The sequence below is a fragment of the Heterodontus francisci genome, chromosome 4 (assembly GCF_036365525.1).
Source record: "Heterodontus francisci isolate sHetFra1 chromosome 4, sHetFra1.hap1, whole genome shotgun sequence".
Classification (NCBI taxonomy): Eukaryota; Metazoa; Chordata; class Chondrichthyes; order Heterodontiformes; family Heterodontidae; genus Heterodontus; species Heterodontus francisci.
In genome coordinates, this window is record NC_090374.1 from 187,640,018 (window position 1) to 187,656,171 (window position 16,154).

The 16,154-nt window shown below is 45.4% G+C and overlaps 1 protein-coding gene across 3 annotated transcripts in view; it reads right to left on the minus strand.

Moving 5' to 3' along the window:
* Window positions 1-16,154, minus strand: part of dnah6 (dynein, axonemal, heavy chain 6) — a 554,194-nt gene that overhangs the window by 73,915 nt on the left and 464,125 nt on the right. For all 3 annotated transcript variants that reach the window (XM_068030693.1, XM_068030691.1, XM_068030692.1), the window contains 2 exons: window positions 5,431-5,558; window positions 1,335-1,520 (listed from right to left, as the gene is read on the minus strand). In XM_068030693.1, coding sequence (XP_067886794.1) covers window positions 1,335-1,520; window positions 5,431-5,558 — 314 coding nt within the window. The remainder of the gene's footprint in view (window positions 1-1,334; window positions 1,521-5,430; window positions 5,559-16,154) is intronic.

Genomic DNA, 16,154 nt, shown 5'->3' on the forward strand with positions numbered 1-16,154 from the left:
CTGAGCAGTTTTAAAGGACAGCTCCATGTTAACTGAAATTGTGGATGAATTGCAAGCTACTGACCACTGGTCTCAGAAACTATAGCTGGTTCGCCTGGATTTTTGGAGACAGGTAGGATCATAATGCCCATCTTTATAAGGGAAGTACAGAGAATTTCCCATTGTAAATATGCTTTATTGTGACTGGAGTGGTGATCTGGTGTTCTGATAGATATTGGTTCATTCCCAGGAGTCCCTGATCTCTAGCCAAGATAACGGAATGGCACGAGGTACAGTTGATACTCCATGTAACAGAGAGGGAGGAAAGGTTATTCTGGCACACTTGGAAAAAAAAAGAACTTGCATTCATATAGTACCTTTCAATGACCTCAGGACATTCCAAAGCACTTTACAGCCAATTAAATACTTTTGAACTGCTGTTCCTTTTGTAATGTAGGGAAGCAAAGCAGATAATTTCGGCATGGCAAGTTCCCATAAAAACAATAAGTTAGTAACCAGATACAGGGAATAAAATTGGTCTACCCGAATTGGGAGCCCATTTTCCTCTGTGCATAATTTTCTTTTCCATTGAAGGTACTAGAAAAGAAAACTGGATGTGATCTAATAATAAGCTGGGCTTCTGATTGGCTATGAACCCATTTTGTGCTACAGGTGCAGACCAACTTCACCTTCCATTGGCTTTAGTTGAGTAACATATATTGGTTAGGACACCAGGAGAGCATACCTATTTTGGTTTGAATAGTGTCATGGGATCTACCTAAGAGGGCAGATGGAGGTTTGATTTAACGTCTCATCTGAAAGACAGCATCTCCAACATTGCAGCACTAACACAGTACTGCAATGGAGTATCAACCTAGATTATGTGCTCAAACTTCTGAGTTTGACTTGAACCCACAATCTTCTTGTTCAGAGGCGAGAGTGCTAATCACCGAGTGAAGCTCTTGTGTAATTCTTTGTGACCGGGTATAGAGTAATAATGCCTGCCCTGCCATCTCAACCAGGTGATAGAGTAGAAACACCCAAGTAGAGGGTAGAGAAAGGTATTTCAATGGGATAATTGTGACCCTAGTACTTTCATGGGTTATTTAATTGTTCAAATGTAAACAAAGTCAATTATATTTGATTATGAGAAAAGTTGAACAAGTCCTAATTGTCGAAGAAAGTGAGAAAACGTAGCACATTACTCTTAGTTTCACAAATCTTAGTAAGCTCTCTGAAGTTCCTGACATCAGCCATCTATCTTATGTGGACACAAGCTTTAAATGGTGCCAGTTTTTCACAACCACAAGTACAGCCAGTTGTTATTTGAGGATCGATGTTATATTATGTCTCACCTCAATAAATTCTGTTCTCATTATGAAGTCTTTCACCCATCCTCCCAAGGGCTTGAGTGATGGATATGCTGCATCAGCCCACAGAGATGGAACCTGGTTGTTTAAGAAGCTGGTGTATGTCTTCTCTACCTCTTCAGACATTACCACAAATCCAGCAATGGCCTTGTTCAGTATAATTAAAGAGTTCTGCATGGATAGGAAAATAAATGCTCAACATTTTATTTTCCAATCACAATTGTAGATATTACTTTAAAACTGATATTGTTAAAAATAGAATGGCCCAGATATTCCCCACTTCCCTTGCCTGAGTCCAGGACAGGTAGAGTGTGTCAGAAATATGCTCCACCTGTCCACAATAATATGTGCCAGAACTTGGTCGGTCGGACATTAGCATGGCCCTGATGTGCCCCAGTGCGGGTCCAGCCTCTGGCCGGGACTTGTACCATGAATCAAAAGCTCAATCAGGAATTCGGCTGCAAACCTGAGAGAACCACAACCAAGAGAGCCCAGCACAATTGCTGGGTACCTGAAAAGGAAGTTTAAAATTTACAGTTAGGATGCTCTTCATCTTGCTGCTAGATCCTCTGAGTCTCCTGAATGGGGGAGATGGTGGCGTAGTGACAATGTCACTGGACTAGTAATACAGAGGCCCAGGCAAATGCCCTGGGGACATGAGTTCAAATCCCACGAAGGCAGCTGGTGAAATTTAAATTCAATTCATAATAATCTCAGTAATAGTGCCATGAAATTATCATCAATTGTCATAAAAACCCATCTAATTCACTCCTGTCCTTTAGGTAAGGGAATCTGCTGCCCTTACCTGGTCTGGCCTACATGTGACTCCAGACCCACAGCAGTGTGGTTGACTCTTAACGGCGCTCTGAAATGGCCTAGCAAGCCATTCATTTCGAAGGCAGTTAGGGATGGGCAAAAATGCTGGCCTGGCCAGCACCACTCACATCCCATGAAAGAATAAAAAAAAAATCTGAGGGAGTTCTTAGCACAAGGTCCAGTGCCAACTTTCTTGGAAACCATTAGTTGTAGTGGGAGGAAAGTGAGGTTGGAGTGCAAGAAATGCCCAGTCCCACCCCACTTATCCTGAGAATGCTAGGCCTGAACCTGTTGCAGGTGTAGGTCCTGCTCCATGCATTTAGCAAAGCTGTCGTCGATGTTACTGTAGATATGGAGACAACAATAAATCCGTGGCGAACGCATGGGTGAAAAAAAGTGAAAAATTATAAACATCGTGAACCAATGATTGCTGAGATGACCAAAGGTAGGACCATCAAATTCTTTGGTTTCATCATTTGTGCTGGGAAAAATGGGTCAAATTGAATAATTTGCTTATGGAATTCCTTCATATTAGTCTTTTTAAAGCCTCTGCCAGTCAAACCTCCTCTCTTGTGCTGCTGTTGGCACTAGATATTTTACAAATATTTATGGTCACAGTTCAAAGGTTTTAACATGTTATTAACTAATTTTAGTAGCTTAGTTTATTGATTTTATTCATTTTAATCTTGGTTGATTTTAATTATTTTCTCTTTTAATAATGCATAGTTTAAAAAAATTTAATCTTTTTTTAATTAAAAATAGTAACTCCAATACATCAGATGATGACAGGATTGGCTTATGATATCTACTAATATCTATTAATCTTCATCTATGCTCCTTCCTTCGTTGGGTGTGCAGCCATGCTTGGTGACCTTGCTGACCCTGGCTTCTGTTATTACCCCTTCCTTTAATTGAATGTGACAATTTTGCTGCATTTGACAATGTGGGCAAACCAAGGTAAAGCTCAAAAAGTGCACTCAGTGGAGTGTATTATTAATAGCAAAGGTCCACAGATCCTTGGGCAGCATAAAATGGGCACAGGCCCACCTTCTTGAACTGCTGCAGTCCATGTGGGGTAAGGACACCCACAGTGCTGTTAGGAAGGGAGTTCCAGGATTTTGACCGAGCAACTGTGAAGGAACGGCGATATAGTTCCAAGTCAGGATGGTGTGTGGCTTGAAGGGGAACTTGCAGGTGGTGATGTTCCCAGGCATCTGCTGCCCTCATCCTTCTAGGTGGTCGAGGCCACGGATTTGGAAAGTGCTGTCGAAGGAGCCTTGGTGTAAAGCTGCAGTGCATCTTGTAGATGGTACACACTGCTGCCACTGTGCGTCAGTGGGGACTGAATGTTTGTGGATGGTGTGCTAATCAAGCGGGTTGCTTTGTCCTGGATGGTGTAGAGCTTCTTGAGTGTTGTTGGAGCTGCACCCATCCAGGCAAGTGAAGAGCATTCCATCATACTCCTGACTTGTCCCATGTAGATGGTGGATAGGCTTTGGGGAGTTAGGAGGTGAGTTACTCGCCACAGGATTTCGAGCCTCTGACCTGCTCTTGTCATCACGGTATTTATATGGCTACTCCAGTTCAGTTCTGGTCCATGGTAACCCCCAGGATGTTGATAGTGGGGGATTCAGTGATCATCATGCCATTGAAGGTTAAGGGGAGTTGTTTAGATTCTCTCTTGTTGGAGATGGTCATTGCCTGGCACTTGGGTGGCACGAATGTTACTTGCCACTTATCAGTCCAAGCCTGGATATTGTCCAGGTCTTGCTGCATTTCTACATGGACTGTTTCAGTATCTGAGGAGTCGCGAATGGTGCTGAACATTGTGCAATCATCAGTGAATAACCCCACTTCTGACCTTATGATTGAAGGCAGGTCATTGATGAAGCTGCTAAAGGTGGTTGGGCCTAGGACGCTACCCCGAGGAACTCCTGCGGTAATGTCTTGGGACTGAGATGATTGATCTCCAACAACCACAACCAACTTCCTTTGCGTTAGGTATGACTCCAACCAGCTAGGAGTTTTCCCCCTGATTCCCATTGACTCCAGTTTTGCTAGGGATCCTTGATGCTATACTCGGACAAATGCTGCCTTGATGTCAAGGGCAGTCACTCTCACCTCACTTCTTGAGTTCAACGCTTTTGTCCATGTTTGAACCAAGGCTGTAATGAGGTCAGGAACTGAGTGGCCCTGGTGGAACCCAAAGGGAGCATCACTCAGCAGGTTATTGCTGAGCAAGTGCCGCTTGATAGAACTGTTGATGACACCTACCATCACTTTACTGATGATTGAGAGTAGACTGATGGGGCGTTAAGTGGTCGGTTTGGACTTGTCCTGCTTTTTGTATACAGGACATACCTGGGCAATTTTCCACATTGGCAGGTAGATGCCAGTGTTGTAGCCGTTCTGGAACAGCTTGGCTTAGGGGCGCAGCAAGTTCTGAAGCACAGGTCTTTAGTACTATTGCTGGAATGTTGTCAGGGCCCATAGCCTTTGCAGTATCCAGTGCCTTCAGTTGTTTCTTGATATCACGTGGAGTGAATCGAATTGGCTGAAGACTGGCATCTGTGATGCTGGGGACTTCAGGAGGAGGCCGAGATGGATCATCCACTCAGTACTTCTGGCTGAAGATTGTTGCAAATGCTTCAGTCTTATCTTTTGCACTGATGTGTTGGGCTCCCCCAGCATTGAAGATGGGGATATTTGTGGAGCCACCTCCTCCAGTTAGTTGTTTAATTGTCCACCACCATTCACGACTGGATGTGACAGGACTGCAGAGTTCAAATCTGATCTGTTGGTTATGGGATCGCTTAGCTCTGTCTATCACTAGTTAGGGAATGGAGTTTGGAGTGGAGACCAAAAAACAATGGCTTCAGCCTTCCCAGTACTTAACTGGAGGAAATTTCTGCTCATCCAGTACTGGATGTCAGATAAGCAGTCCGATAATTTAGTAACAGTGGTGGAGGAGTCGAGAGAGGTGGTGGTGAGGTGGAGCTGAGTGTGGTCATCTTACAAGTGAAAACTAATGCTGTGCTTTCAGACGATGTCGCCAAGGGGCAGCTTGTACACCTATCTAGTTGTTTGAGTTAACCTGTCCATTTACTGTATAGTTTAAGATAACGTAAAGATCTTGCGATGAGCTCACAAGGTCGCTTATTATTTAATTGAAATTAAATTCAATTATACTCCTGCAGAAATGAGATTTATAACAGTTGTGAGAATGGTATTGTTTTGAATTATCATTTATAGATATGTTACTTACTTTTAGCACAACCAGCAGACCATTAAAACGATCAACTTCTTGGCTGAGTACAGTGGTTAACGAATTCAAGCGTCCTTTCTTATCTCTAACAAATAGGGCTTCAACTGCAATTTCAAGGTCAAGTTTTTCTGAAATAAATATTTGAAAAAAAGATGAGAAAGTTCTTTCCACAAACTTTAGGAGTAATCTTGTACTTCGATGTCTTGGCAGTAACATGGCAGAGCGAGTGTCCTGCCATTCTGGAACCAACCTGATTTTCATTTCATTAACTTCGGTGGAATGGAGATTGAGCAGGTTTTACAAATGGCAGGGATCTGCTCCATCAGGTTACCAAGCAGGCAGTGAAGGTGAAAATTATCTCTTTGTGTCCCTAACGTATTAGGGAAATTCAAAAGGAATTTGTGAAGCTTTTCTGTGCATGGTATTTCTAGCCAAATTGTAAACGTATCCTTTCACAATGTGTTTAAGGTCTGCCTAGAATTTGCAAACAAAGCAAATTTTCACAACACGATGCCATTACACACAGTAACCATGGAAATGTTAATCTCTTTGTGTTAAACGACAACTTGCATATTTGAAGATAAAGCATTTTGTAGTTGCCTGTTCAATTAATTTGCTTACTGAACGTATTGTATCCATGAGGGACGATTTTTCAATCCCATTCTTCCAGCAGAGAAGTTTTACCAAAGGTCAAGAGATAAAGATACACCACCGTAAGCCTGGCCTCATTTGTTAACCTTTCCTCCACCCTGTGGGTGGGAGAGAGTCAGTGAAGGGCTTGAAATATCAGGATCAAGCAACACAAACCCTAATCCCTCACAGTTAAATTCTTATGAAACATAAATCAGACCATTGGCAATGCTCCTGCAAAAGCCAAACGGTGGAGGGGGCTAATTAACATTCAAAGGTTGCCATCCGATGACATCATTAGTGCCTCTCTTGACCTCCTTGATTATTCAACCTCCTCTCTATGAGCACAGCTTTCTATTGGGATCATAAATTCACTGTTTAAATAAAGCACATTATCAAGTCATTTGTTTACACATTTCTTGAATGGCTGCAGACAGAAGGCTTATAAACTTTCTGTCATCTGGTTTGACACAAAAGAAAATTATGCCTCACAAAATTCTTTTTACAACTTAACATCTGCTCGCAAACAAATATCGTAATGTTAATTCAGTTTATTCTCTTCATCAGTTGCAATTATCTCAATTCAGTATAACATTTTGAGGTTACATTAGCTGAACAGTATATTAGGATACAAAAGCAAAATACTGTGGAAGTTGGAAATCTGAAGTAACAACAGAAAATGCAGGAAATGCTCAGCAGGTCAGGCAGCCTCTGTGAAGATAGCAACAGAGTTAATGTTTCAGGTTAATGACATTTCATCAGAACCACAATTGGCTCCCGCAGCTTGCTGGTTCCATTAAACTGAGGCAGACTCTCAAAATGGATCTGGCCATTCCTGGCCCTCCAACTCCCCCACCCCTGCTGAATAGGCAGCCTCATTTTCAGGACCACATATTTCTCAGCCATATAAAGGGGAATTTTATTGGGTGGGGAGGAGGGGGCTGTGGGTGGTGGGTGGGAAGGAGATTTATTTCGAATTTTCAAACCTGACCCCAACCTGCCTACTTCTGGCTTTAAAGAAGACAGGTGACCAAACCGCTCTCACGATGTTGGCTGGTCAATAAAATCTTTTAAGGAGGTGGCATGTATCCATTTTAACTGAATTTTTATTTTTAACACATGGTGGTCAGGATTTCCAGGCCAGGCCTCAGGAAAACTGGCAGGTGAAAGAAGGTGTGAAGCATCGGATCCATGAGGTAAATGCCTTTATTGCAATGCTTATGAGCAGGAGTATTTCCCCCAGGCCTTTACCTCCACACAACCCCCATGATCTGCTGAAAACCCCCACCCCGCACCCCCCTCCCCCCCCGTGATGTATGATTTACCCAAACCCCCAATGACCATAACCCACCATAATGTCCCTACCCCAGACTTATCTAACATTAAACTGTTTGCTTTCCCAGCCCAACAGGCAACCAGCCTGTGAATCTGGCTGGTTGTCAGGCAAGAAACCTGTTGAATAAATCTAAAAGATGTCCTACCCATTAATTTTGGCAGTGGAAATCCTTTCCACACCACTCTCTCTTCCAGGACCCGAGTAAATAATTTCCAGTACGATGTTGTACTTAATTGTGTAATACACTTTATAAATTATAGGATCATAAGAGATACCTGTAGACAGTTATCAGAGCTGCACAACATGAGCTGAATTTAGTGAGGCTACTTGGAGCTGGAATGGAGGCGTGGGGGGATCAGAAAATAGCGTTGGACCTGTCCGTCCAGAAATCCGACATCATGACGTCAGTTCCGAATTGAGTTAGCTCGGAAAAGCTCCAAGGCAGCCTTGCCACCCCGACATGATGGGACTGCAATTTAACTTGCAGAACAGAGAGTTATAATACATTAGCATGCAACTGAAAGCAATTCAATGAGAGCTTGGAATTAAGTGTATGACAGGCAGCCCTCATGTGCCTTCAGATTCCCGGGCGTTGAAAGGTGGCAGCACAACGGCGAGGCCTCAGTGCCATGACAAGAAGGCAGCCATAACCAACACCGGATAGGGGAAGGGGAGGGTGGGTGGGGAGCAGAGGCCATTGTTCGTCTGTAGTGCTGTGAACTCTGCATGGGTGAGCTTGATGCCAGGTGGTAATACCGGGTGGGCGTGGTCTCGGGTGGCAGTACCGAGTGGCCATACTGCTAGGTGATCTGTGCAGGTGGCAATACTATCGGGTAAGAAGGTTGACTCTCAGTAAGGGTGAGCACTGAGGGCCTTTAGCGAGACAGCTGATCGGAGTAGCAAATGCAAAGCTGCCAAGGCAACTTCATCTTTGCAAGGACAGCGCTAAAGAGCCTGACTGATCACCTGGCATGTGCCTCATACACTCTCTTTGTGGACCATCTTGGCGTGATGCAGTGCCTCAGATATAGAGAAGGTCAGGAGGCAGCTGCACCTGCCCTTGAAGCTCCATGAGGAGTGCAACAGCAGCTGGCCATGAGAAGAAGAGTCCACCTAAACCAAGGAGTGTACCAGACTCGAATCACCTACCTCCAAATGTCCGAGTGGTATTGTCAGCAAGGACTGTGGATCTCCAGGGACCAACTTTTATTCCATCCTGCAGGATGATTTGTGACCCATGGGATTCGGTAGTCACCCTATGCCAATGGCCTTGAAGATCACCATGGCATTTTAACCTTTACATGTCTGAATCATTCCAGGGATCCATTGGGGACATGTATGATGTCTCCCAGGCAGCAGCCCACCGCTGCATTAAGCAGGTGACCAATGCCCTGTTCTAGAGGGCTAGAGACTATGTGCCTCTACCGAACCAACCCTGATAGGCCGAGAGGGCCATCGGATTCGGGCCATTGCTGGATTAGCCCAGGTGCAAGGTCTGATAGATTGCACGCACATGGCCATCAAGGCTCCAAAAGACCAGGCAGCTGCCTTCAGCAACAGGAAGGGGATCCATTCCATCAAGTGGTCTGCGACCACCGAAAGCATTTCCTGCAGGTGTGTGCCTACTTCCCAGGAAGCAGCCACGATTCCTACATACTTCAATACTCCCAGCTGCTCACCTTCAGGGATGGCTTCTCAGGTACAAGTGCTACCCATTGAGGATATGGCTACTGAGGCCTATGAAAAACCTCGCAATACAGTAGAAAAGTGGCTCCACCCGAGTGACCATCGAGTAGGCCATTGGGCTGCGAAGGAAGAGATTGCAGTGTCTCAATCAATCCGGTGAAGCCCTGCAGTATACCCTAATGTGGGTCTCATGTATCATAGTGGTCTACTGCACTCTTCACAATCTAGCAGTGCAGAAGGTGAGGCCTTGCACAAAGAGGCCATGATTGATTGCCAGTCTTCATCTGAGGAGGATGCAGTGGAAGCTAATAAGCAGGCAGCATTGGATGTTGAACTCCTTGCACCGGAGGCCAGGCACATTGAACGACGGGCCAAGGAGGCAAGAGACAATCTCATATTTACCTGCTTTCAGCCACCATGATGGCCTCTCAAAGTTTAATCAACAAAGACTCACTCTATGCATTCAGTCTGTTGCCTCCTTTCTATTTGGGTTCCATGCCTAGTGCCCAGCTTGACTACACACTCTGGCACATCTGAGATGCTTACCAAAGGAGGGCTGTGTCTACACTGGCAACCCAATGAGGGAGGAAGGGTGAAGTCAGTAATTCTTAATTAAGGCATAAATAATAAGCATTTTCCACAATGAATGTTCATTTCAATAACAAAAACTTTACAATACAAAACAAATGTCAGACAACCGCGAACCCCGAAGTGTGCTAGGTGGTTTTCTTATATATTTTCAAGTGCTTCTATGAGGTATGATCCCTGCATTAGCAGCTGTGCTGAAGGCAGGCTGTTGAACAGCCTGCCCCTTGGCTGGGATAATTTTGGCAACTGTCATCTGGCTGCCAGAGGCCTGGAGGCGCCCAACTGCCTGCGGGTTTCCTGCACAGGTGCAGAACTCTCCTCAGGTGTTGCAGTTACTGGAGCTGGGCTCGCTAGCGGAGGGACTGAGGAGACAATGTCCTCACTCAGAGCACCATGAGGGGGCCCCATGCAGTGGAGGTCAGCCTCTCCTCCTCCCTTTCAAGGCTCACTTGAATGTCCCTGCTGATAAGAGAATGATGAGGAGCTGGAGAAGACTCTAGGCACCTTGATCTTCTCTCACCTTGCTACTGCTGCGCTGAGCTCATGGCCAAGGTGATGATGTGCAGATCTGCACACATCTGTGGGATGTGGCTCTTGTGATTGTTACCAACCTCTCGATGGAGGAAGCCACGCGCTCACATGCCTGAGACATGGCAGCACTCATGGAATGGATGGACTCCTCCATCGTCTGCTCATGACTGCACATTGTCTCTGGCATCTCGCCAGATGTTGCCTTACCTCTCTCTACAACTCCAGAATGCCTTGTGCTGTTGACACCAGAGACTTGTCATCAGCCTGGGGCTCAGCATGTGCCTGGCCACCCACAGTCCTCTGACTATCAGTGGCCTTGGCTGTCTCAGCCTCAGCCACCTGCACGGGTGTGTATGCGGTGCTCTCACCAGCCTGATTCTAAAGCTGAGCGTAAATCCACTGAACGTAAGAAATAGCAGCAGGAGTAGACCATATGGCCCATCGAGCCTACTCCATCTTTTATTTTGATCATGGCTGATCTTGGGCTTCAACTCTGTTTTCCTGCCCACTCCCCATATCCCTTGATTCCTTGAGAGACCAAAAATCTGTCTGTGTCAGTCTAAAATATATTCAGCGAAGGAGCATCCACAACCCTCTGGGGAAGAGAATTCCAAAGATTTACAACCCTTTGCGTGAAGAAATTTCTCCTCATCTCAGTCATAAATGCTTGGCCCCTTATCCTAAAACTGTGCCCCTTCGTTCTAGATTCCCCAACCAGTGGAAACAACTTCTCAGTGTCTACCCTGTCAAGCTCCTTCATAAGCTTGAATGTTTCAATGAGATCACCTCTCATTCTTCTAAACTCAGAGAGTACAGATCCAATTTAAGCCTCTCATCATAGGGTCCAATCTGGTGAACCTTCACTGTACTGCCGCCAATGTAAATATATCCTTCCTTAAATATGGAAAGCAAAACTGCACATCGTATTCCAGGTGTGGTCTCACCAAAGCCCTATACAATTGTAACAAGACTTCCTTATTCTTGTACTCCAATCCCCTTGCAATAAAGGCCAACATGCCATTTGCTTTTCTTGCCTGCTGTACCTGCATGCTATTTTTTTGAGTTCCTTGTACGAGTACACGCAAGTATCTCTGAACATCAACAAGTTTCACGTCTTTTAAAAAATATTCTGCTTTTCCATTCATAGGACCAAACTGAATAATTTCACACTTCCCCACATTATACTCTATCTGCCACCTTGATGCCCACTCACTTAAACTGTCTATATCTTTTTGCAGCCTCTTTGTGTCCTCCTCACAGCTTATATTCCCATGCAGCTTTGTATCATCAGCAAACTGGATGCATTACTCTTGGTCTCTTCATCTAAGACATTAACATAAATTGTAAATAGCTGAGGCCCCAGCATTCATTCCACTAGGCACAGCCTGCCAACTTGAAAATTCCCCATTTATCTCTACTGTCTGCTTCCTGTCTTTCCTCCAGCCATACTAACATATTACCCCCAACTCTAGCCCTTACCTTGCCAATTAACTTTTTGTGTAGCACCTTATCGAATGCCTTTTGAAAATCCAAGTACACTGAATCTACTGGTTCCCCTTCATCTACCTTATTAGTTACATCCTCAAAAAACTCTAATAAATATGTCAAACAACATTTCCCTTTCATAAAACCATGCTGGCTTGTTCTAATCATACTATGCTTTTGTAAGTGCAATGCTAAGGCTTCCTTGATAACAGATTCCAGCACTTTCCTGATGACTGATGTCAGGCTAATTAGCCTGCAGTTCCCTGTTTACTCTCTCCTCCTTTCTTGAATAGTGGTGTTACATTTTCTAACTTCCAATCTGCTGGGACTATTCCAGAACCTACATATCTGCGCTAGTGGAAGGTGCAGGAGAATCATGTGATGGTGCATCCTCTGACTGCTCCTCCACATAGGTTGACTGCTGTCCCCATTCTGTTGGAGTCTCCTGCAGATGCTGACCTGCCTGAGAGAACACAAACATATGTGGGTTAGGCATTGCAGGTCTCGTCATGCCATCCATGCATGATGTGGATCTGCAAAAGTGTGTTGGACGTTGACTGAAGACAATCTTCACTCTTTTGCACAAAGATTCCAGTCTCACCATCTTCTATTGAGCGGCCGCCCTGGGTCCCCGTTAACGCCAGTGCCTCCTCCTCAGCTGTCGACAGAGGCCATATGTCTGGAATTCCTCTGCCAGTCCTTGAGGTCTCCTTGTTGTTATGAGCCCGCTTGTCCTGTAAGTGGAAAGAGGGAGATGGTAAAACTTGGCAGGAAGAGTGAGAGAACAGTTCTGCTAGTGGCAGCCCCTCGACCCCTGCTGGGGTTTCCGATATGGCTCATCCCCACGTCCGCTCTCAAGGGAGGTAATGGGGGTGAGCTTTGAAGATTGGTAGCCTATGACTGAGATGCAGTCATGCATCTGGCAGGATGTGGTAATGCCTGGCTCCCTTTGCAGTGCTTTTGTGGTCATCCCTCCCCATGTTGCACTGCCTCCCGTAGCCACATGCGAGCCCCAAAGAGCAGTCACCCTGGCAGAACGAAGTAGGTCATTGACTCTCTTTCTGCACTGCACCCACATTTGGGTCGTGACCTCAAAGCTGCTGACCACCTCTACGATCTCCATCCAGACTTGCTTGGTCAGGCGGGAAGACTTGCCATCCCTGGGGAAGAGGACTTCATGCCTTTCCCTTGCAGCCTGGAGGAGAATCTCCAGTGAGGCATTGCTAAACTGTGGGGCCAGCCAGTGTCTTGCTCCTGCCATCCAGTGGCATCCTTCTCCAGAGACGGGGACGGGTATGGGGGGTGGTGGTGCGGTGGGGCGGGTGGTTGGTGCAAGAGTCAGTCCTACGCTGGGTTCATCAGTGAACAGCTAACTGCAAATGATTCAAAGGCAGCAGTGCAAGCAGGGCTGGCAGTGTTTCAAATGTGGCACCAGCACCTGCTCCAAGGTCATCTGATGCCATAACCAGCACCTCAAAGCCCACCCCTGTCTTGTAATTGGACGGGCCCCGTACCGCCATTATGATAACTGGCTGCGTGACTGCAGCGGGCCCTCGCACACGTAACGAGCAGTGACGGCTCCCACTTCCAGGTCAGCTGCAGGAATCTGTGACTGGTAAATTAAATACAGCCTCATTTGTTGAGGGTGGAGTATCAGAGACAGCAGCTCTCAGGGATGGTGGGGAATCATTCATGGGACACCGTAGAATTTTCTAATTTACCACCAACCAGTCCATCCTTGCCAGAAACTTATATTTAGGTTCACACAGAAATAGTAGTATAGAGGAATTACTCTCTGTTTTCATTCTCTGGTTTCGATGATTCTATGACTCTAAATGTATAGACATCTAGGGTTTCCAGTTTTCCCAGACTGTTCTGAGGTCTAAAAATTAATGATTGATCTCCTGAACATTGCTGCCAGCAAGTTAAAGAACGAGGAGAAAAGTCACTCAACCAGCTCATTGATGCAGCCATGCATTCAGTGTTGGTCCAGTGAGTAGGACGAAAGGGAACGCTATTCTAAAGTTCCATCTGACTTTACCATAGCAACCATACCCACAGCTGGTTCATGAGCAATAGTATAATTTTGCAACAATACAGTTTTCAATGAAGAATCTCAGCGAAGGCTTTTTAAAACATGATTCGATTTCTCCTGTTTTTGGGTGCTGGAGTCGCAATTTGTGATTAGACTGCAACCGGTCCCATTGAGAAGGGCAGCACGCAAATTTTGTGCTGCCTCCTATTTCAATGACTTCAGTGTGCGGCCCAGCTGGACTCACTTCTGGCTGGTTGCAGGCTAAACAGGGGCTCTAGCAACATGTATGTTTAGAATGTGTTTCAGCTAGCCTGCACTTCTTAAAGGAAGCCTGCCACCTCTTCAAGGGGAGCTGCCCTCATTACACAGAAGCTGTTGCTGACTGTGTGGTGTTCAGAAAGTGCTTCTATATTTTTTAAGTATATGTTTTTGAGGACTTATATTTAAATTGTGAAGATGGATTCATTGGAAGGCTGAAGATTGCATGGAAGCTGGACTTTGCTTTGTTGTGACAGTTCATTGAAAGGACACTGAGATGTTGTTTAAAAACAGCCTTGCTGGAATTCATGTGCTTTAAGCAATAAACAACAGAAACATTAGTGACCTGGAGAAGATGTTTACGGAGAAGTGCCAGGTCAAGATTTATCGGCGTCAGAAGGCTTGACTTTTGAAATATTGTTTTGGGTTTCGCTTTGGACAGTGTGTTGCAATTTAAACTGTTTTGAAGACAGTTGGAGAAAACCAGCCAAGAGAGCAGCCACCATCAGCTCTTCCATCTCTTTGAGAACTTCCTGAGAATCAAATGTAAGAAATAGAGAAACTGATGCTGCATTTCTCCTGAAAAGCCTGCCAAACTGATCCTCAGTGTCACCTGAAAAGAACGACTTTCAAAAGATCCCAGTGATAGCCGTCTACGAATACCTGGGACGCCAGACCAAAAAGGGACAAATGACATCTTTCCATATCTTCTCTTTTTTTCTTCAAGAAGTGGCAAGTATTTGGCCAAAACATTCTTTTTGTCTTTTTTTTGTAACAGTCCTCTGCAGAGAGAATTTCTGTAGTTTTTACAGTGTGTGTGAGAGTTTGTGCAAGGGCAATTTAGAAAGGGGAACTTTCATATTTCAATCTGTGTGTTAATGCTTTGCTTCGTTACTGGTTAAGTCTTGTTTTATAATAAACTGATAATTTTGCTGTTTATTAAAGAAACCTGGTTGGTGTATTTTATTCTGGGATAAAGATAGAGTACATGATTGACTGCATCGGTAACTGGGTAAACATTGTAAAAAAAAATATGTTGTGACCTGTGGAGAAGTGGAACCAGAAAGACAGTGCACTCCCCCTGCTTCGGTCGTATAAGTCGGAATTTACTAGGAGAGGCACACCAAATGGAGCAACAGGGAAGAGAGAGGTCTCCCAGGCTTTCTGATGCAACACTGGAGGTTTTCATACAAGAAATAAAAAGGAGGAGAGAAATAATGGGCTGGAATTACAAAAAGAATGGCGGTTCACCCATGTGGGCCACACGTCGCGGCGCAATATTACGTGTGGTGGCTCATTGAAATAGTTGTGGTGGACCGCCCATCTTGATGAAGTGGAGGGGCGGGCTGTCTGTCCCCGACAAAGGCATCAGCTGCCTTTGTGTATGGGCTGATGCCATTTTTAAAGGGCTTCAAGCCTTCCATTTCAATTTAAATACGTAAAGACAGAGTGATCTTAAAAAATTTAATAAATTGATCTTGCCCCTCTCCCACCAACCCACCAATAAATATAGATTTAATTACCTACCCTCTCCACCCCCCAAAGCACTTACCTCGTGCACCTGACCTTCTCCCACAAAGCTTTACACTTTACCCCTTCCCACCATCTCCTACACCAATGAGATGACTGTGATCCCCCTTTCCCCCCTGCTGCACAGAGAAACCTACCTGCCCCCCCACCCCCCCACCAGTGTTCTGCCTCAGATCCTCAGACGGGGATCCAAAGGCGCAGGAGTGTCGGCCACCGGCACCAATATTGCACCGGACAGACGATGGGAGCGAGAAGGTAATTTATTCATGTATTTAAATTATTTTACATATTTAAATTGGGCTCCCGTCATCGAACGGCTGGGGACTGCCACTAGGCCTCATCTCTGCCGGCAATATCGGCCCAGACCTTCTTGGCATCGAGGTCCGTGGTGGGCTTCTCCCAGAGGCATTTTCCACCTCCCCCCGCCACGACCCCCGATGTCGGAGGGTCTGTAAAATTCATCCCAATGTTTCAGCAGGGGGCTAGGAGGCCCTCAAAACAAACCCTGAGGCAGGAGTGGGAGTAGGTGGCCAGGGAGATCAATTCCTGGAGTCTGGCTCTGAGGACCAGTCAGCAGTTCAATGTCCTCACACGGGTGGTCAAGGTCAGTGACTGCATCTTCACATGACATCTCCCACCATACCA